Source organism: Peromyscus eremicus, chromosome 1, assembly GCF_949786415.1.
Source record: "Peromyscus eremicus chromosome 1, PerEre_H2_v1, whole genome shotgun sequence".
Lineage (NCBI taxonomy): Eukaryota > Metazoa > Chordata > Mammalia > Rodentia > Cricetidae > Peromyscus > Peromyscus eremicus.
Window position 1 is genome coordinate 142,957,982 of NC_081416.1, and position 23,565 is coordinate 142,981,546.

Here is a 23,565-nt window from a genome sequence, read left to right on the forward strand (position 1 = left end):
TAACATATAATCCATTTCAGAAGGATTCCCTCCGTCCCCCCAACACACTCCAACAAGTGTTCTTGAGGTTAGTCACAACCGGGAGTAGCATATTCAAGAGACCTTCACACCTGTAGGCAAGGGTTTTCAGCAGGCCTCAATGACTTTTTCAATCCAGAAGCAGCCGAGGAAAGCTTAGTACTGGGTTTCCTGTGCATCTCGCGAAAAAGAACTCCTAAGTGTAGCAAGACCAGCTCTTAGCAAATCACAAGCTCCTCCACAAGCTTTAACAAACCACAAACCTTGCCAAATCAACCACTTGCCCTTTCCCTGGAAATTTGCCTCCTTGTCCCTCCCACTTCCGCCTTTTGCGGTCAAACCGACACCCTCAGCCCCAAAGGTCCCACGCGAACGCTCCCAGGAAATCATATTTTAAATACGAGGCACATAGGGCTTGCTTTTGGATAAATCGGTGGTCAAAAGCCACCTCCCAAAGACGCCAGTCTCCTCCAGATCGCTGTCCGGTAAGAGCGACGATCCTCGCCAGGCCACCGGGGGGCGGGGCCTGAGCTGTGCCCGCCCCCGCGCGCGCGTTTACGTCACTAAGCTGCGTCCAGGTTCTCGGCGGCTGCTCTGGTGTTGGCGGCGGTGCCGCCGAAGGCTGTCCGAGGTAGGCTCCTCTTGGCTCTCCCATGGAGGAGGCGGCGCTCACTGCAGTCCCGGATGCACGAACTTCCCGCGGGACGTCGCCGGAGGCGGTGGCCGTGTGCGCGCAGAAGCGAGCCGCCTGCGTGGGGGTGTGAGCGGGCACCTGGGTCGGGTCCCGGAGGGAGCCGCGTCGCCCGCCGGCCTGCGACTGCCCTAAGGTAGCTACTTCCTGTAAGCAAGCTCCAGGGCTGAGCTGAGGCCAGTCTCGGCCGTCAGAGGTCGGAGAGAGGCCCCCGGGGCGACTTCTTTTTTCGCGTGTTCGGAGGTGGACGCAGCTTCCCTAGTGATCCGCAGTGAGAAGTCCATGGTGAGTCGGATTGCCATTCAATCCGGCGGAAGTCTGGCTGGTTGGCCCTGTCCGGTCGCGTGCTCGATAAGTTCTGTATATCAGTTTTATTTGCCTTCATGAGTTTTTAGAAGATGGTTTCAGCTTGCTATAACGTTTTGATCATGCTTGTTTTAATTCCCTAGGACTTAATAGGGTCGATGATATCTTAGTTTTCGTGCAGTTACACAAAACGCAATGTTTTGGGTTCATGCCTCTTTCATGCCTTTGCTATAGTGTCAAGACATTTAGTTTAGGGCTACGTCTTAAGTTCTGTTTCTTGAGATTCTGTATCATGTGCTCATTTGGTACTTTAAAGTTAGAAGAGGAAGTCGAAGAGCAGAGGTCTTTTCATTCCAGTCAGCCGTGGTTTTTATAGTGCTTGATAAATGAAAAGAACATGGAGGCCAGTATCTGTATTTTTAAAAATATTTAGTAATTTTCAGTCCTTTCACCTACTTTCATATTTCCTTTCCAGGGTGGAACTACTCTGCCATGGTTGAATACTTTACATGGGAATAAAGGATAGCATTTCCAAGAAAATGAGAATGAATAAATCATCTCTACTTTTAAAAAGAAAGACCACATTAAACTTACATGTAAGTTAAAACTTTAATTTCTAACAGTGTTGCTAAGTTAGGTTGGAGATTGGGTTCTGTAGTATTTATAAATATGGGTTTTAAATTATTAGCCAAGGAACTGGGGAGATGGCTCAGTTGGTCAAGTGCTTACCTCTGATCACCCTCCTAAAAAGCCCGACATCCAGCAGAACACACCTGTCCAGCTAGTCTTATTGAATCAGTAAGCTCCAGGTTCATTGAAAGACCCCCATCTGGAAAAATAAGGTGGAGATTGACCGAAGACACAATGTTTTCCACAGATGTGGTCTCACATGGGAATCCCCCCACCACATGCTGGCATGCACACACAAGAAAAATTAGTTAAATGTGAAGTTAGCTACTAAAAACTTTAGATAGTGATAAAAACCATGTAGAAGTAAAGACTTAAGAACTGAACTTTTAGAGCCAGATATGGTGGCACAAGTCTGTAATTCCAGCAGGCAGGAGGTTGGTACAGGGGGATTTATTTCAAGATCAAAGCCAGCCTGGACTGCATGAGGAGACCCTTTTGTCTTATTTTAAAAACAACAACAACAAACTGTAAAATTTTAAGACGAGATGTAGCAGTCAGGAGTAGTAGAGTCAGTTTCCTGAGTGCCTACATTGTGAGGGATGTTTTCTGTGGCTGTAAAGTAGAATAGTGCTGTCTTCTGACATTGTGTAAAATAAGTGTTATTAGCCATAAGAAAAAACAGTTCTGCTTGTTTTTGAAGATATAAAATGATTTACACATGACTAAATAGTACCCTTTTTTATATAGAAAACATAAAATAAGCTTCTGACTTATTTTATTCATGTATGTTGTGATGTACACAAGAACTTCTCTGTAGAGGGACATGGTGATGATGGTGGGGTAAATGAGAGAATTAGGTCAAAGGATGCAAAGTAACAGGTATGGAGAATAAGTTGCGAAATTTAATGTATAACATGAAAATTATAGTTAATAAAAATTGTATTAGATTTTTAAAAGTCCCTACTTGACAAACTAAAAAGAGTACTTCTGTATTGTAGAGCTAAGCATATATTTTAGATTAAAACATGCCCAGCTATAACATTTTGTATATACCTAATTGTATTAATTTTGTGCAAATAAATTTATAAAGTTAACACTTGTATAAAGTTCTATGATGACTGTAGGTAAAAGTAACTTGTGGTCTGGCAAAATAAATGTATTGCAGGTGTGTTTTCTGTCTTTTGGCTTTGTGTCTTGCTTACAGGGGCACCCACATGGTCTGACACAGAATGTTATTCTACTATGGTAGCCCACCTAACTTTGCTCACTTAGGATCAACCATAATAGTCTCTCCTTTCCCAGAAAACAGCGTATCTACTCTTATGTCAGAGCTTGCATTTGTATTGCTGATTTGTTCTTTTTCCATCCCTTTCAAGTCTGCTCAGTGTTACCTCATCAAGACCTCTTCCCTGAGTTCTTTAGCCCCCATAATGTGCTTTTTTTTCACCACATCATTTACCACTTTGCAATGTCCTTTTATTTATTGTTTTACCCTGCCTCCTCCTGAGATGTAACTGTCAAGAAAATGAGTTTTGGTCAGTTTTTTCCCTGTTCATAAATACATTATGTACTCAGAACATCTTTGTTTAAGTAAATGTGTTAGGCAAGCCAGTTCTTTTCTGAGAGTCACAGTGAAGGAGGTTAGGATCTACAAAAGTAATATTAATATAGGTTAAAAAAACCAGAATGGTACAATCTGAAGACTAGGGAATTCATAGAACATGGTAATTGATTTGGCTTCTGGAGTTCAAGCAGCACTTGCTTATGGGAGCACTTTTTGATTGGGCCTTTGCAGTGGAAGCAGAGTAAATAAACAGAAGTTGGAATAGGTTAGAGTGGCAGTACCCTGACCTTGGAAAGAATACAAGGTATGTGAAACATAGTTTTAGGAAATAAGATTTAAAAATTGGATGTGGAAAAAATGAAGGGTTTTAGTTATTGGGTTAGAAAATTAAGACTGGTAAATAGTGGGTAATCATTCTGAGGAGTTTTTTATTTTATTTTATTGCCCATGTTATCCATGTACTACACCCTAACTCCTAAATTTTTAAGCAGGAGAGTAAGATTGGCAAAGATGATTTCTACCCCAGTTGACAGCATTGTATGGTTTAAATTGGATTAGGGCCAGGAGACATGGGGGTGCAGATCTGATTAAGCAGAGCTGATACAAGACCTGCCCTACAGGTGGAATACCTATTTTGTCCACTTTGGGTGCTAAGGGTGGTGACAGCATTGTCAGAGTAGTAGCAGGAATACATGGGGTAGAGAAGGTAACTACACTGGAACTCTGGTTTTAGCTGTCAACCTGTTGTGACTAGGAGACATCCATTGGGAAAAGGAGAGAACTAAGGATGAAACCTGGATTGAGCCCTGGGTCTGCTACCTGCTGGTACATGACAAGTTATTTAATGTCTGCCTGTTTTCTCATTCCTGGTCTCTTCCACATATCTTGCCAAGCCCTTATGGAAAAGAAACAGGAAAAATTGCCAAGTTTAAAACTGTAGATATACTTGAGTTGGTGTAATTTTTAAGTAATTTTTAAGTTTTAAGTAATTTTGGTGATGGAGTTTCTTGTTTGTCATTATGTAAAGTAAGTCTCGATGAGCCGGGCAGTATTGGTGCATGCCTTTAATCTCAGCACTTGGGAGGCAGGTGGGTCTCTGAGTTCGAGGCCAGCCTGGTCTACAGAGCATGTTCCAGGACAGGCTCCAAAGCTACACAGAAACCCTGTCTTGAAAAACCAAAAAAGAAAAAAAAGTCTCAATGTAGGCTTTTTAAAATATATATTAGAATATTACCATACCCACTTCCTATTCCTTAAAATACATGTTCTCTGTAGTATAAGTGAAAGCAGATCAAGTTTATTAGATTTTTCGAGATGTATTTTACTTTGCACATACTTATATTTAATGGAAGTTTAAAAGTTTGTATTTAATGGAAGTTTTAAAATGTGTTTAAGAATTGAATCTAGCCAGGCATGATGGTGCATGCCTTTAATCCCAGCACTTGGGAGGTAGAAGTAGAGTTTGAGATGAGCCTGGTCTATATAGCAAGTTTCAGGACAGTCACAGCTACATAGAGAGACTTTGTCTCAAAACAAAACAAGATTTGAATTTATTGGACTAGGTGTGGAGGTGTACTGCTTTAATCCCAGCACTGGGAGATGGAGGCAGGTAGATTTCTGTGAGTCTAAGGCCAGCCTGGTTTACAGATCTAGTTCTAGGCCAGCCAGGGCCATACATTGAAGCCCTGTGTCAACAAACAAAAATTGAATTTATTGTTTTCATTATTTTTCATTTTCTACTGTGTGATCCTTGAACATGGGAACCTTTGATTGAGGATTCCCTGGGCTTTTGAATTCCAGTGCATAATACATAGTACATAAATAACTGCTTAGTATATTTACTAAACAATCTCATTGTACATGACAGTAACAGTTGGGAGCCATTCTGTCTGAGGCCTCCTGAGAAATAGGGTAGGTTCCCCATCATCTTTTGCTTGGAAATCTAGTTGAAGTTAAATTTAGCAAGTTTGCTTTTTCCCTTTCTATCTAGGCTGCACACAGGCTACTGAGCCTTGCCTTACTCCCAGCCCTGAAATGTACCAAATATGCTCTGTGTAGGTGGGTACACATGTGGAAGCTTGAGGAAGGTGTTGGGTGTCCTGCTCTGTTAATTGCTATCTCACTCAACCTGTAGCTGTGCTGGCAATAAGCAAGCCTGAGCAATCCTATTTCTCTGGCTTCTCCCTCCTATTCCCAGGACTGGCGTTATAGGTACTGATTAGGACATACCCAGCTTTTTGAAACATGGGTGCTGGGGGTTGAACTTGGGTCCTCTTATTTGCTAAACCATCTTTCATACCCCCTATGTTTTCTTGTGCAGCTCTCTGTAAGCTGGGCCCTGTCTTATATATGTCTATGGCATGTGCTCTCATCTGTGGTTGACCTTCAGTTACAGAGAGTAGGAACAGAGTACTTAATACCAGACCAGAGACTAGCAAAGCAACTCATTTCTTCTGGGACATCCACACATATGTCCTAATATTAAACTGTAAGGCCAAATGAGATCATTCATTTTCATAGTTTAGTGGCTGGTGGCTGCCTTAGAATCTGAAGACAAGCCTCTCACTCCTCTCCCAGCTGGTATATTTCCAGAAGTAAACAAACTGAAAAAGCAACATTGATTCTAGAAAGTTATTCACATCAAATTTGCTATCACAAATGAGTGCTTTTGTGGATAACCATCACAGATAACCAAAGTAATTGCCTGTAAGGAACTTAGTGAGTTTGAAGATGAAGAGTTTATCTTCTGGGGGTTGAAGGCTTGACTCAGTGGTTAAGAGCACTTGTTGCTCTTGCAGAGGACCAGCACTCACAGCCATCTGCAGCTCCTGTCTCAGGAGACCTGACACCCTCTTCAAGGTCACGAGCAACACACATGCATGCATACATTTAGGCAAAACACTTAAACATAAAATAATTCTTTAAATAATTTTTTAAAGTTTGTCTTCAAAGACAGAACAGTAATTGAGAATTTTTTAAAACCACGTGTACATGATTGAGTCAACTTGCCCCCAAAGCCCTCTTGACTTTCTGTGTTTGGTTAGTATATAGGGAAAAAGAAAAAGAAAAGGGAAAATAGATTTTAAACAGTGTCATGAAACTTGTGAAGGAAATTAATATGAAAGGCATAATAAAAAATAGGAGCAATTAACTTTTGTTGATCTTAGGATAAAATGAATGACTTTCTAGAATTAAGGTTGCCTTTTCAGTTTGTTTACTTCGGGAAATATACCAGTTGGGAGAGGAGTGGGAGGCTTGTCTTTAGATTCTAAGGCAGCCACCAGCCACTAAATTATCAAAATGAATGATCTCATTTGGACTTAAAATGCATAAAATTTAAAAATGCATTATTTTAATCACCGCTTTACCTTATTGGTTGCAGGGTTGACCCTGGCACTAGGCATATAAAGTAGTTTCTTAGTTTCCTGTACTCAAACCAGAGAAAGAGCACACTGCACACAACATGCAGGGCCTCATGGGTGTGATAGTCATAATAAAGAACTGTGGGAGGCAGGCTTTTTAATTAGAGAAGTACCTTGTAGTTCCTGAGGGAGATGTGACTGCTTGAGTTGATAATTTCTTAGGCTGGCAGAGTAGTGAAGCCCACTACATGGCATAAACAAAACTGCCTGGCTACTGTGATAAAGATAGTTTAGCTTTGGGGAATGGAGGGGAGTTTGTGGTGAGACAATTCAAAATTCTCCATTATATCAGATGTCAAGGCAGCACATAATATTAGCGTTGTTTTTGTTTGTTTCATACCATGCTGGCTAGTTTTATGTCATCTTGGTACAAACTAGAGTCACTTTGAAAGAGGGTACCTCAAATGAGAAAATGCCCTTACTAGATTGGTCAGTGTGCCAGCTGCTAGCGAGTATTCTTGATCAGTGAGTGACTGATGTGGGAGTGCCTGGCTCACTGTGGGCCATGCACCCTAGGGCTGGTGGTCATGTGAGAAAGCACGCTGAGTAAGCTAGTTAGCAGCACTCCTCCAGGCCTCTAAGTCCTTGCTCGCCTTGAGTTCCTGCCCTGACTTTGTTTGATGATGGACTATGATGTGGAACTGTAAGCGAAATGAACTGTTTCCTTCCCAAGATCCTTTTGGCTATAGTGTTTTATCACAGCATGAGAAACCCTAACTAAGAATTATATATATATATATATATATATATATATATATATATATATATATATATATATATATATATATATATCTTATATTTTGATCATTTCTTTCCCCTCCTTCCACTCCTTTTAGATCCCCCAACTTCATGTTTTCATTTTCTCTCTCCCTCTTTTAAAAACAATAAAAAACAAAATAAAAAGAAAATTAGTAAGAAAAAAAAATAAAAAGCACACAGAAAGCATGGAGTGACTTTGCATTGGCTGACTTCTGGAGTGTGGTTGATATACCCAGTGTCACTCCATAGGAGAAAACTGATTTCCCTTTCTTAATAGGTACCAGTTATAAATTGCTCTTGGCAGGGGAATGGAACTTGGTGTCTGCTTCCCCTTCTCAGTGCTGGGATTTTGTCTGGTTTGAACTTGAAGTCTGTGTGTGCTGTCACAGTCTCTCTGAGTTCGTGTTAGTATCAGCCTTGTTATGTCCAAAGATGCTATTTCCTTGGAGTTGTCCATCACGAATGCCTCTTAAAAATTTTTGTGCCTTCTCTCCTGAGCCTAGGTGCTAGCTAAGTGTAACAGCTGCGGGGGTGTTGGGGCAGCTCTTCTGCGAGTAAGCAGTGAGTCACAAAAGAATGTCTCTTATTTTTGAGACAAGGTCTCATTATCCCAGGCTCATCTCACACTTGCAATGATATTGATCTTTTAAGTACACATTAATTTTATAGAATAATGGACTTAATTAGAACTTTTCTATGCAGAAATGTTTCTATGCAGAAATCCCCTCTCTTGTCTATCACCCTTCCCAGTGTTCTTGTCAAATGATCCCTTCTCCTTTCATGTCATGTTTTTATTATCACTAACTTTGTTAGTATATGCGTTAGTAGGCTTCATTATTACCACATTTTCATCCAAGTACATTATACTTTACTCATATTCTTACTCTATTATCGTCTGTAGTCATTCCTTCCCTTGCCTTTTGATCCCTCCCTCTCCCAATAATTCTTCTGTCTTCACCACACACCCACAAATACAGATTCCACATGTAAGAGAAAATATGACATATATCTCCAAGTAGTACTCTTTAAAAAAATTGTCGTATGTGTGTGTGTGTGTGTGTGTGTGTAATCTATATTGCACATAAGAAAATTTAAATATTTGTCATTATGAGCCTGGTTTGTTTAGCTTAACAGTAATTTCCAGCTTCATCCATTTCCCTGCAAATGATGTGATTTTGTTCTCTGTGTCTGAATAAAAGCCCATGTGTGTAGGACACATTTTCTCTGTTCAGCCATTTGATAGGCATTGGCTATTGGTATGTTTTGACTTGTGAACAGTGCTGTAATAAACATATATGTAAAGATAATTTTGTGGCATTCTGGCAGTTTCTTCAGGGAAAGGCCCATAAATAGTGTAGTTAGATTTTATATATTCTTTTTAGCTTTTGGAAGTACTTTTATACAGATACAAACAGCTGTACTAGTTTACATTTCCATGAATATGTTTTCCTTATTGCCTGCACCCTTCCCCACATTTGTTGTTTTCTTGATGGCCATTCTGACTGGGTTCAGATGGAATCTCAGTACAGTTTTGATTGGTGTTTTCCTGATGGCTAGGGGTGCTAAACATTTTTTTTTTTGTCTATTGGTCACTTGTACTTAAAAGTGTGTGTGTTTGTGTGTGTGTGTCTGTCTGTCTGCGTGTTTCTGTGTGTTTCTGTGTGTGTGTGTGTGTGTGTGTGTGTGTGTGTGTGTGTGTGTGTGTGTGGTGTGTATTTGGGGTGTGTGAATGTACTCTTTGGTGCATATATGGAAATTAGAGGACAACTTCAGTTGTGAGTCTTCACTTTCTACCTTGTTATGAGACAGGAGTGTTTGATAGTTAGGTTTTTACTTACCTTTTTCCCAGACTCATATCCAGTGTTATTACTTCCTAGCTTACTTTGATATTTTTCAGTTCTCAAGCTTATAGGCTCTCACAGTTTGGTTCCATATTACAATGCTGATCGAGATGATGAAGCTATTTATTAGCTATTAATGGCCACTCCAGAATAGGCAGCTTTATTTTTTTTTAGGGTCAGTTAACATTCATTCTATTCATCTGTATTGATCTAAAAAACATGAAGCATACTTTGTAGCTGTCAGAAAGCTGTGGACTTCAAAGGCCAATAATTTGCCTAGGATCTTAGGTGACTTGCTCATAAACAAGTAAACCAAGTGTGTAGACTGTGATAGGAACAGTGTCAGCAGAAGTCCTTTTAAAAAATTCTGATAGTGTATAGAAATTTCTGTCCATCTTGTCCACAAGCCCTACTTCTTCCCTCCCTGCATGTGTTTCCGTCTCTGTAACTGGTAGTTACAGTCAGATAGAGCTCGAGGAAGTTACATTTAAACTTAAGGTGACGAGTGTTTGGGCATATGAAGAGAGCAGTACCTTAGGTTGTCTAGCTTATTTCTTTTCTTACGTGTGCCTGTTGTAATTAGAGCCTGACAGTCTCCAACTGTTCATCTAGGAGCTGCAGAGGGACGACTAGAAATCCCTTGAAAGAGCCGTCCTGGAAATGTTTTGTATAGATGGCTGCTCTCATGAATGTTATACTGATGCTGCTGTCTGACCTGTTTCTCCTTCACATGATGGACATTACCTTAGGCTATTGGGCAGCTTTGCTTCTGGGACTTGGTAGTGATTTCTGCCCTGAGATTCCTGCAACATTTCATCATTGAAGGTGTGTTTTAAAACCTTTCATGTGGCCAGGTGGTGGTGTTGCATGCCCATAATCCCAGCACTCAGGAAGCAGAGGCAGGTGGATCTCTGTGAGTTCTAGGCCAGCCTGGTCTAAGTTTCTACATGTAAATCTTTGTTTTTCAGAAGTTAGATGAGAACTGGGTATGGTGGCTCACTCTTACCTTGTGATCCCAATATTTGAAATCCTAAGACAGGAGCTTTAATGCAAGTTTGAGGACAGCCTGGGCTACAGAATAAGAGCTTCAAAAATAACAAAAAATTAAAGTTTTGAAAAAATAGAATAAGTAAATAACAATCATATTGGTGGATTTTATTTGATTTTGTGCAGAACTGGGGATCAAATCTAGGGCTTTACCACTAAGCCATATCCTCAGCTCCCATACTGGAAATTTTATTTATTGTACAAAGTCTGTTGAAGTGTTTAATTTAGTTGTCTTAGGGGTATATAGGAGTAAACATGATTATGCCTACAAGTTGAGTCAGCTGTGATAATTCTGTATGTTTCCTTGTGTTGTGATTAGTAGGCTCAGTGAGATATGCTCTTCACAAGGTTTATTAGTCAGGATTCTCTAAAAGATCAGAACTGATAAAAAGAATATATGCACATAAAAAGGGGATTAATTTTTTTTAGATTTATTATTTCTTGTTGGGGTGAGTATTTTGCCTGTGTGTATGTGTACTGCATCTGCCTCTGTATCCATGGAAGTCAGAAGAGAGTGTCTGATCTAGAACTAGAGTTACTGGTGAGTGTGAGCCACCATGAGTGCTTGGAACCGATCCTGGGTCCTCTGCAAGAGGACCTCTCAATTTGAGAGGGAGAGTGGCATGGAAGGGACTGGAGGGAAAAAGGAAGTTCAGAGAAGTGATACAGTTATATGTTAGTTGAAAAGATATATTAAGAGAAAAAACCCCAACACAGCTGGTTCTAATACAGTGAAGGAATGCCAGCACTCAGATACTTGAACATGCTAAGAGTGAAGGCAAGCAGCCAAAAAACACTTTCCTTCTTCCATATTCTTTTATCTAGGCTGCACCTTATGATGTCACCCACATTTAGGGTGGGTCTTCCTGCTTCAAATAGTCTGATCAAGGACATAAATCTCTTACAGGAGAGCCTGGAAGCTTGCATTTACTTGATTCTAGACGCAGTAAAGTTGACAACCAATATTAGCTATCGCATGTGGTGATGGCAGGGTACAAAGAACAAGCAAAGTGTGTGGAACTTGAGGTCCAATGTAAAACTGGCAACCTGCCACATAATTTTCTCTCCAGAGCAGGCCTGGTAGCCAAGTCTCAAATCCGTGAAGATGAGAAGTATCTTATTGAAGTGTATAGGAGTCATAATGAACCTCCACTGGTCTTTCCCTTTATTTGGAGTACTACTAACTCAGTGTGGTAATGTTCATTGTTGGTATAGTGCTGTCTCTTATGTCCTCCTCCCTATTGAAGACTAGAGGTTACCATTTTTGTTTTGTATGTATGTTTGCTTGGGTATGTCTGTTGCTGGGGAATCAAACCTAAAGCTTTGTGCATGTTAGGCATGTGCTTGGCCATTGGCTACATAGCCAAAAAAAGCTGTTACCATTTTATGCAGCATACATCTAATAAATACTGTTTGAACAGAGACGTTATGGGGTCAAGTATGGTGGCATTGATCTGTAAACTTGTCCTCTGAGGCAAGAGTATTTTTACTTCAACCCCAACCTGGGCTACATTAGTCTGGGATGCCAAAAGGTGGAAGAAAGTATGTTTTTTCCCTCCTCTGCTTTGTAAACTTCAGTTTTTACATTAGTGAAGTTCATGAGTTGGCTCCTTTGGAAAATAAATGTACCATCTATTATAAACCTGTGCTTATTGTTAGAGCTGTGGAGTGAGCCTTCTGGTGCCATGGTCCTGATGTTCTCTAAAGACCAACAATATTACACTCCGTATCTCAGTAGGTATCTTTGTTAAGATTGTCATTCTTAGATAACAAAATAGTGCAAAAACTGCCTCTTCTCAGCCTGTCTCCAGACAGGCTAAATAGATTAGCATAAACCTACTGTATCCATACAGCTTCCTTCCCCTTGCCCCTCTAGCGTCTCCCTATGGTATCTAAGCTGGCCTCAAACTCCAGTTCCTCCTGTGTCTGCCTCCTGAGTGCTAGGATTATAGGCATGTATTATTACCACACCTAGCCCTAGGGATATATGCATGAGAAAAATTTTAATTTCTCAACAAGGGTGCTTGGGAAGTGGATAAGTATGTTGATAACCTAGATTTATGTATGGTTATATTTATTTGTTTTGTTCTTTTCCTAACAGCAAAATTATATTACGAAATATCAACTAAGGTTGGAAATAGTTAAAATAATTCAAAGCTAGAGTTTATAAAATTAATCCAAACTTGACTTTGTATTACAGTCCAATCTCTTGCCATAGAAAGAAGAAACATAATTAGGTTAGTGCTAAGTTTAGATTAGTTTATGTGTTTCTAATCAATAGCAGTAAATAAAGATTTTTCCTTTATGAGGACAGAAATGAAGTAAATACTTGAATTTTATGTGAGCTGTCTTAATCATTTTGTGACAATCTCACTTTATTTCAGATCATTTAGATTTGAAGACTAAATCACCCTGCCTCCAGTACAAGCAGTTTCTCTGTTCTGTGATCAATGTCACTCACAGGAACTTAAGTAACAAACGAAATGAGCCTGGGGCGTGGAAAATATGACTTTTACATTGGTCTGGGATTGGCTATGACCTCCAGCATTTTCATTGGAGGGAGTTTCATTTTGAAAAAAAAAGGCCTTCTGCGACTTGCCAGAAAAGGCTCCATGAGAGCAGGTAAGTTATGTCCTATAGGTATCAGAAGTACATAAATACTCACACACTCAGCTGCTTTGTGTATAGAAGCACTGTCTTCATGCTTTGTGAATATATTGGGACATTTGACTGTTTGAGATTTCTGAATGTTTATTAGATAATCAAATACCAGTTTTGTAATGAGAAAAATAAGTTGTCAAAAGTAATTAACTGTTCACTTCTATAGTTACTGTCAAAATAGGAACAGGACCAGTGCCAAATTAGAGTTTAAATTTCATTATGTCTGCACAGGAGGAAATAGGATCTATGAATAGAACCAGGTTTTTGTTGAAGACTGGGATATTTTGTACATGATAGTAGAATTTCTGACTTCTGCCTTACATGGTTTTCTTGATTTCAAATTGCATGAAGAAAAGAATGGCCCTGCCTGGCTTGAGTACTTGACTAATTGACCTGAATGATGTAGGTTCTTTCCCCTCAAATTGTTGCTATGTTACAAGACCTTGGGGGATACTCAGTGTAAGTGAACTTCAGTTCAATCCATGGCTATCCACTACAGTTCCCAGAATTACGAGATAGTAATGCTTACATTCCTTCTTGGCTGTGCTTCATTTTAGACCTTACTGGACCTCATGAGGAGACTAGACCATCATTGTCAGCCACAGGGACCACTTTTCTTCCTGTGCCATCTCAGATCTAATTCAGCAATGTTAAAACATAAAACAGAAGTCTCTTAGGACTTAATGGACAAAGGAAAAAACATTAGCATCTCAGCTTTTTTCTATAGTCCTTCAACCTTGGTCTTAAGGCATCTCCTGTTCTTATTCCTAAAGTATAGACTTGTAAAATTCATTCACTTTGTTTTTTATGAACAATGACTGAAGTACCAGTTGCTTTGATTTAGTTTGGTCAAGTGGAAAACCAAGGAAAAAGAAGATTGTCTCCTGGCAGTCTGGATTATGAGCAGTTCTCAGTCTTTGTATGACCCGTAGTGCTCTCTCAAGTGGGCCTGCGTCCATCTAACTAGTGTTCCTCTTTACAGACTTAACTCCTTTGAAGTTGAGCAACTTCTGTAACCCCTTCCCTCCAGAAAGCATCTTATTCTAGTTCAAGCTCTTCTGGAACTTACTCTATAACACAGGCTGGCTACAAACTTGTAGTTGTCTTGCTTGAGATAGAATTCTAAGTGCTGGGATTGCAGGTGTGCACTACTATGCCCAGCTGTGTTACTTTTTGTTGGTTCATTTTCCTTATTTATTAAAGCTGCCGTTTAAACTACAAGGATGAGGTTTGTTCTTTAACTCAAGAGTATAGTACTAATGTAAACATTTTGAAGATTTCTCATTATCCTCATATATTTTCTAAGGCAATCATGAAATGTCAAGAAATCTTATAATCAGACATTTTAAAATCTGTGATTACTTAATAGTTGTTACAGGTTTTACAAGAGAATGATAATCTTCCAAAGAAATGAAATATTTCTTCATTCACAGGTCAAGGTGGCCATGCATATCTTAAAGAATGGTTGTGGTGGGCTGGACTGCTGTCAAGTATGTATAGAGAACATTTCAAGTAAACATTATAGCTAAATGTTAAAATAGTATGTGTGTTGTTATAGCTCGTATTAGTCAATTTTAAAACTTACATCTTTTATAAGTTAAATTCAAAACAGATTTAAGCCTGGGAAAAAATAACTCAGTTAATTGCTTGTTTATTTTGAATAAGATCTTTAAAAAAAACTAATCTGATTAAAACATTTTTGATATATCTTTGCCTTTAAAAACATTTCCAGGATAAGTAGGTTAAAAAGTGTGTGTGTGTTCGGGGTAGGGAGGAACAGAATACTTGCCTAATACGTAAAACACCCAAGATTTGATTCCCTAGTGCTGCAAAAAAGAAAAAAAAATTGGTGAATGGAAGTTAATAGGAACAAAAAAAATCTGATTTTTAGTTCTTTTCCTTTATTAGCTCTCAGTCTAAATTAGAAAGGAGGTATCTATTTAATATACTGTTCATGTTTATTTTGGTGAAGAGGATGGAAAGATGGCTCAGTAGTTAAGAGCACTTGTTCTTGTAGGGGACCTGAGCTTGAGTCCCAGCATCCATATGGTTGTTCACAGTCATCCATAACTCCAGTTCCACGGTATCCAACACACTTTTCTGACCTCCATGGGTACCAAGCACACTCATGGTGCACATACATACATTCAGGTAAAACTCTCAGACACAAAATTAATCTTTTAAAAATGTGAAATAAATTGGCCTTAAGACACCTGATACTTGAATATCCAACAAGTGCTTATCTGTTGATCATCTCATGTGTGCCAGGCATTGTTCTTGGTGCCGAAGACATACTAGTAAGAGGGGAACCCCCCCCCCCCAAAAAAACCCTATTTACAAGCAGCTTACATTTTAAGTGAGGCAGACAGTAAGCAGGAATAGTAGGTTAAAAGAGGTGTGTGTGTGTGTGTGTGTGTGTGTGTGTGTGTGTGTGTGTGTGTGTAAGGTGCAAAGCTAGAAGGGGGATATGAACTGGAGAGTAGATAGACCACAAAGGACAAACCTTACTGAAAAGATAGTATTTGAGTAGTAGACAATTGAGAGTGTGAGGGATCTGGCCATATGAGGAAAGGGCATTTGAAATGCAGAAAATAGTAACTACAGACTTTGCTGAGGACTATGACTACCTTGTGAATGTGAAAGCCTTCTCTATGATGCCCCCAGTTGTTCTTGCCTCCTGGTATTCACACTTTGGGTAATCCTCTCTTACATGGAATTAGTGCTAGCCCAGTATGATCACAGAATCCAGGAAAGTCATGATGTATGACTTCTAAGAGTACATCATAAATGGAATTGCAGCTTTTCTGTTTTTTCTTGGATTACTTGTTTTTAGGGAAGCCAGTTAGCCAGTTGCTATGTTGTGAAGACATGCAAACTATCTTTAGAGAGATCACTGAACGACAGCCAGTCCTATCAGTGTGCCACCTTGGAATATGGCTGTAGCCTTCAGAGACTGCAAGCCTTGGTTTACACCTGACACAAGTTCTTAAAAGATCCTGACCATGTTGTAAAGTCTGGGCCAACCAGCCATGTCAGTAACTGTTACTTTTACACTGGCAAAATTAGTGATTTTTCTCTCTAGCACTAGAATATTAAAGCCTCAGGAAGCATTAAAGAAAGGTCAGTAGTAAGGGAGTGAGAGCAATAGAGGCAGTAGGAGATAGGTTCAGAGAAACGAGGGCCTTCCTTAAGATATGTTGGGCGTCTTTGGTCACAGAAAGGATTTTTACTTTGTTAGGTGGAAAACCATTGGAGGTCCTGAGCAAAAGGTGTGATATCATTTCTCTGGTTGAGAACTGGTTTCAAAAAAGCAATTAAAATAAAACAACAACAAAGTACTTTCCCACCACTACTAGCAAAAAACAGCCAAACAGAAAGCAGTATTAAAGCATACAGTAAAAGTGTACTGGATAAATGGATCAGCATTTTCACTGAAAACAAGTTACAAAGTTGGAGGAAAATAAACCTTCTTCAAAAGAACTGAAGAGCTAATGTGATAGTGAAGACTAGCCTTTGTTGCAGGAATGATAAAAGCTCTAGAGGTGGCACCCTAGAGCAGTGGTTCTCAGCCTTCCTAACGCTGTGACCCTTTAATACAGTTCCTCATGTCGTAGTGATCCCAACCATAAAATTATTGTCATTGCTACTTTATAACTGTAATTTTGCTACTGTTAGGAATCTTGTGTAAATATTTGATATGTGGCCCCAAAGGGGTCATAACCCACAGGTTGAGAACTGGTGCTCTAGAGGAAGTAGGTAAGAGATAGTGGACCTCTGAATTGGACTAACAAGGATTAGCCTTTGGTTGCCAGAAATGGGAAGTATAGCATGTTCCGGGCTGAACTCTGAAAGGCTCTGTCTTAGATTGAGGTAGACTGTATACTAGCTCATCACTGGATAACTTCTTGCTTTGTCCTGAATTGCTAGTGCCTGTGCACCTGGCAGAAAGCAAAAATTCTCTGTTGAAAATAGATCCTCAGGCCCTTAATGTCTCTAAGGTTGGGTTTTTTAAAAGGATCCAGTAAAGACTTGTGAAATTTACATTTATATCAGTATCTGCTTCTTTTAATTATGTTACCTTAGTTTATAAATATCTTTATTACCTTTAAGCATAAATTATGTTTTTTAAAATTAAAACTATAGATTTGTTTCTTGAGTTGGGTACCAGATATTGGCAAAATGCAGCACTAATACATATATGAGAGAAGATAAGGAAGTTATTGAACAACATAGTTGAAATATGTAGGTATTGCATAAAATGCAGGCATATTCAGATTGACTACATTCCTGTCTGAGAGGTGTTTTTGTTCATCTCTTCAGTGGGAGCTGGTGAAGTGGCCAACTTTGCTGCATATGCATTTGCTCCGGCCACACTGGTGACTCCACTAGGCGCTCTCAGCGTCCTTGTAAGGTAAGAGTCTACATTTGACATGCAGAAATGGTATTTTAGTCTGTAAAATACTAAAGTGCTATAAACTGATTCTATGTCAGTACACTTGAACAACCTTGAGAACTTTTTAATACTCTGTTGTAATGTTTTCTCAAAGTTACCACTTTGCATAGTTAGTGATTTGTGGGACAGAAATCACTTTATGCGTTGGCTTGTATTCAGGACCAGCATGTTAGTGATTTCCACTTTTGAAAATTCCAAGTTGCACTTGCTTAACATTTACCATTCAATATACACATACTGTGGTAAATAGGCTTCATTTACTATAGAACATCAAGTCTTGGGGGGAGGTGGTATATCTCTAAAAACTGGCCAAAGGTATTTGTTTTGTGAGGCCGACCTAAAGCTTGTCCTGTTTTGTTATTGTAGTGATTAATCCAAATAGCTAAGCCTGTTTGAAGTCTGGGTTTTTAAAACTATTTTGGAAGTTGAGAACTTTTATCACCCTTGCTAATAAATTATATATAAAATAAGATTATTTTATGTTTTTATTATTGGCTTTCCTTGTATTATACTATGGTCTTGTTTATTCTGTGCTTTCTTTTTAGGTTTGGGTAAAACTAAGTTATAAAAACTTGTAATTTATAGGCAAACTAATAATTAAATGTTCCCAGTCCATAGTTTCCTGACTCTGTATTTCCAGGTAACTTAGGATGATTATAGGCAAATCGTACACAATTAAATCAACACATGAGGGCTGGCAAGATGGCTCAGCAGGTAAAAGGCACTGGCTGCAAGTTTGATGATTAGTTTGATCCCCAGGACCCACATTGTGCAAAAGAAAGGGCCTACTTGTGCAGTTGTCTTCTCAGCTCCACACAAGAGACAGAGAGCGAGCCAGGGGCAGAGGGCATACATAAATGTAATTTTAAAATGAAGGCAAACGTTAGTAGATTTAAGTTTGGTAAACTTGAAGCATTGCTTTAGAAATAGATTTTTTAATATATAAATTATAGCTCTATAGTGCATATATATATATATATATATATATATATATATATTTTTTTTTTTTTTTTTTTTTTTTTTTTTTTGGTTTTTCGAGACAGGGTTTCTCTGTGTAGCTTTGCGCCTTTCCTGGAACTCGCTTTGGAGACCAGGCTGGCCTCGAACTCACAGAGATCCGCCTGCCTCTGCCTCCCTAGTGCTGGGATTAAAGGCGTGCGCCACCACCGCCCGGCTCTATAGTGCATATTTTATGTGGTGTCTTACAGTAAAAAGATGATAAATACACAGTTTGAATGTATGTGAAGCAGGTGATTAATTTTATTCTAGGAGTTTTAGGACAAAGGTTCTGAGGGTCCTAGACGAGATTCTGTGGCTCATACCAAAATGCCAGTCTGAGAGAGAAGCCGTAGAGATGGCAGGACAGGAACTGTAATCAGCTTACTATGCTGGAAAGACAAGGGGGCAGTATCTTTATTACTGTCTTCTGGGGTTCTGACATGACCTCCCAGTTGATACAGAGGGAGCCAGAGTATTCACAGTCAAGCATTCTCAATCAGTCTGGTCAGGCTAAGTGATTAGGAGGGTCCTTGTCACTGTAAGGGATTGCTTTTGCTTGGAGGCAGTTCAGATATAACCATGGTTATTGATCAGACTTGCTCCTTCAATCTAAGATGATTGCAGGATATACTTACTGAGCAAAGGAGACAAGTGCAAAATGGGGGCAGAGCCCACACTTTTACTACTAGTTGGATGCTCATAAATCCAGGTGAAGAGTCCAGAGCTTTCTAGCAGAGCAACCTTGAAGTCCTTGTTAGTTTTCTGATTGAATGTACATTTTCTTTGTTGAAAAGCAAGAAGTATTTTTGTTTGAGCTCAGTAATCTGCATTGCAAGTCTGTTGATTTTTTTAAAAGCGAGAAAAAAAGCTAATTTAAATGTTCAACCTTTTATTCTTCCTTTTAGTGCCATTCTGTCATCATACTTCCTAAATGAAAGACTTAATCTTCATGGGAAAATTGGGTGTTTGCTAAGTATTCTAGGGTCTACAGTTATGGTCATTCATGCTCCAAAGGAAGAGGAGATTGAGACCTTAACTGAAATGTCACATAAGTTAGGTGATCCAGGTAAGAAAAGCTTCATCAGTGTTACTATACTTGACATTTTATCCAGTGTTTTTCACTGTAGTTATCTTACATTTCGTCATACTGTCCTCACAATAAAACTTTCCTTAAACATTATGATTACTTCCTTTTATTTCTACAGTGTCTCACTTTATAGCCCAGGCTGGCCACCAACTCATGGTCCCTGCCCGTGGCTCAAGTTCTGGGATTTTAGATATGACTCACTGTACCCAGTTTTGTTGTATATCTTGAAATTTGCCTCAACTGATAGTTATCCTACTTGCTTAGTTATAACTTGCTTTGTTATTCACGTGAAATTATCAGTTCCTCTTAGGACTCTTACTGTCTGGTTCTACTCAAGCACATTAGGCAGCCTGGGCAGACTTTGAACCAGTTGTCCTGTTCTCTCTCACCTTTATACTGCTCCACAGTGGGTGTGAGTGTTCTGTGCTACTAAGTCACATTCTAATGCAACATGTATAATCCAACCTTTTCTTTTGGGGGTGGAGTGGGGACGACAGGGTCTCAACTCTGGTTTGCCTTGAACTTAGTGTATACAACTAAGATGGCCTCAAACTCAGAGATCTACCTGCCTCTCCCTCCCAAGTGCTGGGGTTAAAGGCGTGTGCTACTATGCTCAGGATTCAGTTTTCTCAGATTTGCTGTATTATTTGAGTTATCTTATACTTTCTGACACTCAGAAATATTTCTGATAAAATATTTCTATTGCTGTCTTTCTTTCCTTGTTTCCTTCCGTCTGCTTTAAATATCCTTTATTTATGGAGTTTGAAGCAGAGTAGCTTTCCTTAGCCTTGGTTTATTTCCACCTCTTTTTTTTTCTTTCTCTCTTCTTGACACAAGGTCTCATGTAGCATAGGCCAGCTTCAGCTTATGCTATAGATAAAGATAATCATGAACTCCTCATGGTTCTGGCTCCACTTCCAGACTGCTAGGGTTACTGGTATATGCTCCCACCCCTTTCCCCCTTTTCATCTTAAAATGCAAAAGGTCATTTGTGTGCTCTGCAGTGGAGTACGGATCACTGGGAATTCTGCCTGGCCCACTTGGTTGTACTGTTGGCAGATATGCTGCATACCCCTTCTCCGTACTCATCCAGGACCCCAGCAGTTCTTAGGTTCTCTTAATTTAAGACTTGCTACTTATTCTAATACTTGCCCTGTTTTCACATGTGTCCCTTTGATGGAAAACAACTCATAACTCCTGATTTTTGTAGATGTAAATGTTGACTATTCCGTGGTACTTCCTGAACTTAATCCTCATTGGCTTTTCCTTCTCTGTCCTGATTATCTTTTCCCCTTGCTTTGTGATTTAGAATACCTAAGTAGGCCTAAGAGACTACTTTAAAAATGTTAGTGGTATAAGTTTTTTAAGCTCTGAAGCATATTTTAATTTTATACCATGTATTTTAAAGTGGTAGAATATTAAACTCAGGGCTTTGCACTGCTAGGCAAGCATTCTGCCCCAGCCCTCCAGTGTGTACTTTTGTTGTATTTGTATAGGTGTGATTGTGCTAGAGGAGGAAGAGAAAGCTAATTTTTGTTCTGGGTGACAAGTCACCACCTGAGAATTATTTTCTTGGAGTTACATGTTACCTTTCTTTGTTGTGAATATGAGTTACCTTCAATTAGTAACTTGCAAATTTCATAAAGTAAATTTCAAAATTAATTCATCAACTAGGAGTCAATTTTATAGGCAAGATAAATCTGAGGATACAGTATTGGGAGATAACATATACCTTTCCTATTGAGTTTGTTTTATATGTGCATTCTGATTCAATTTAGCTTTTCTTTGCTTCCTCTAGGTTTTGTGGTCTTTGCAACATTTGTGGTCATTGTGGCCTTGATATTCATCTTTGTGGTGGGACCTCGACATGGACAAACAAACATTCTTGTGTATATAACAATCTGCTCTGTGATTGGAGCATTTTCAGTCTCTTGTGTGAAGGGTTTGGGCATCACCATCAAAGAGTTGTTGGCTGGAAAGCCTGTTCTGCAGCATCCCCTGGCCTGGATTCTGCTGCTCAGCCTTGTGGTCTGTGTGAGCACACAAATCAATTACCTAAACCGGGCTCTGGACATTTTCAACACTTCCATTGTGACTCCAATATATTATGTGTTCTTTACAACTTCAGTTTTGACTTGTTCAGCTATTCTTTTTAAAGAATGGCAAGATATGCCTGTTGATGATGTCATTGGGACTCTGAGTGGCTTCTTCACAATCATTGTGGGGATATTTTTGTTGCATGCCTTTAAAGATGTCAGTTTTAGTCTAGCAAGTCTGCCTGTATCTTTCCGAAAAGACGAAAAAGCAGTGAATGGCAATCTTTCTAATATGTATGAAGTTCTTAATAATAATGAAGGTGGTTTACCCTGTGGAATTGAACACAGTGGTGAAAATATCTCCCGTAGAAATGGAAATCTGACATCTTTTTAAGGATCTGATTGAAAACTTAACCTATAATTCTGTTATAGTGATTTTTGAATATCAGAATGTATCTGAAAAAAAAATTGTCCTCGAATAATGTCCTCTGAAGACAATCTTTTTTAAGTTTTCACTAATTTGGATCAGGAAATTACTTTTCTTATATTTAAACAATGGTAGCTCACTAAAATGACCTCAGTATATGGATAATTTCTAATAACATTGTATTATTGTAAAAGTATTTTACATTTTTATTCATTCTCAAGAAATCTAAATGCACTAATGACAATTTTAAGGCTATAAAAATGTTTTATTTTTTTCATTCATGATGAACATTAAAATGTACATTTGTGATCCCCATCCCATCAATCCCTCACCATACTAAGACTTGGATTATAAATACATGTGTGTGTGATTCCAAGAAAATAATTCTCAGGTGGTGATTTGTCACCCAGACATCTGGTTTCCCATGTGAATTTGATGGCCTCAGTACTTCCTGTGTCCATAGTGACTAGAGCTCTGTGTCATCTTATGTGAGCTCTTAGACCTTTCAGTATCTGTTCACAATGGACTGTATTGTCTGTCAGCCCTTTTAACAACTCTGGGATGTCAAAGAAGATTCACGTGGTTTCTTAAATATTGAAACTCATGCTTGGATAAAATGACAAATTGGAACAAAGTCCTTATTCTGATTCTAAATGCTTAGATTTAAAATGTTTGTAAAAATGGTCTTTTTTAATTTTTCTTAAGAGTTTAAACCTTACACATTTTGGTTAGAAACTGTTAAGAATGTTCATAAAAAAATGAGAACAAGTACAAAAAAAGTAGGTTGGTGTAAGGAGCACGCTCCAGCTTCAGACCTGCCTACTTCTTAGTCATGCATTGGCCAAACAAACAAACAAAAATCACCCTCCCTCTCCAGCCTTCCCCCACTGACAGGAAGAACTCAAGTTTGGGCCTGTGCTTGTTTTCTGTTCCTCCCCATGATTGCGTAGTGGCTTAGTACCATTTTGTGAAATCTTTTTTTTTTTTCAGGGGTGGGGTAGAGGGGGTGGGATAGCTTTGTTTTATTCTTGCCACTCTGATGAGCTCTTGCCTTTTTTTCTCTGCTGCCACCCTCTATGTAACTCCTTTTTGGCCATACTGGGTGTCAGTCACAGGACCTAGTATATTCTATACAAATGTTTGACATTGAGCTCCATTTCCAGCCTTCCTATGTAACTCCAATACCAGAGATAATAGTTTTTTCCCCACAGATACGCTGTATGTCTGTTTATGTACTGTATCTATGTCTTATTTTGCACATGTAAAAAAGCCAATGTTCATTCCCTTGGGGATGAAAAGTTCCCTCATTGAGAATGAGTGTGTTGTACATAATCTTGTACACAAGGATTTTATTTGGGCTATCACTTGATAATATAGTCATTAATTTTTAAAATCTACACTTCATAAGGTGAGTACAGATGCCATTACGACTTCATATCAACAAAAATATTTTAGGTAACTTTTTGATAATAGGCTTGTTAAAGATGTAACTCAGGTTTACAGTACAGCAGAATAGTACCTATGTTTTATTTTCTGTGTAAAATAAAGCTCAAGGCTTTTGGACTTTGGTGTTTCCCAGCCCCATGATGTTTCTCTTTGTATAAGAGTTTTTAGGACAGGGATC

General features: G+C 39.0%; 1 protein-coding gene across 4 annotated transcripts; it reads left to right on the forward strand.

The window, feature by feature from the left end:
* The first annotated feature begins 542 nt into the window (after nucleotides 1–542).
* Nipa2 (NIPA magnesium transporter 2) lies at nucleotides 543–23,504 on the forward strand. 4 transcript variants are annotated; one of them, XM_059273737.1, is made up of 7 exons: nucleotides 543–649; nucleotides 1,491–1,611; nucleotides 12,663–12,900; nucleotides 14,373–14,429; nucleotides 17,260–17,350; nucleotides 19,297–19,457; nucleotides 21,277–23,504. In XM_059273737.1, the coding sequence occupies exons 3-7, from the start codon at nucleotides 12,762–12,764 to the stop codon at nucleotides 21,906–21,908; spliced, it is 1,080 nt and encodes a 359-aa protein (XP_059129720.1). In that variant the 5' UTR covers nucleotides 543–649; nucleotides 1,491–1,611; nucleotides 12,663–12,761; the 3' UTR covers nucleotides 21,909–23,504. The 4 variants fall into 4 exon arrangements, with proteins under 4 accessions (XP_059129720.1, XP_059129711.1, XP_059129729.1 ...); XM_059273728.1 differs by lacking the exon at nucleotides 543–649 and adding an exon at nucleotides 656–994; XM_059273746.1 differs by lacking the exon at nucleotides 543–649 and adding an exon at nucleotides 656–845.
* Nucleotides 23,505–23,565: the final 61 nt, after the last annotated feature.

What these genes read in the sequence shown, in the direction of transcription:
- Nipa2 (XM_059273737.1), top strand. Translation starts at nt 12,762, where the DNA reads ATGAGCCTGGGGCGTGGAAAATATGACTTTTACATTGGTCTGGGATTG. An exon ending in GCTCTCAGCGTCCTTGTAAG is followed by an intron (nt 17,351 to 19,296) that starts GTAAGAGTCTAC and finishes TCTTCCTTTTAG; the next exon opens with TGCCATTCTGTCATCATACT. An exon ending in ACATAAGTTAGGTGATCCAG is followed by an intron (nt 19,458 to 21,276) that starts GTAAGAAAAGCT and finishes TGCTTCCTCTAG; the next exon opens with GTTTTGTGGTCTTTGCAACA.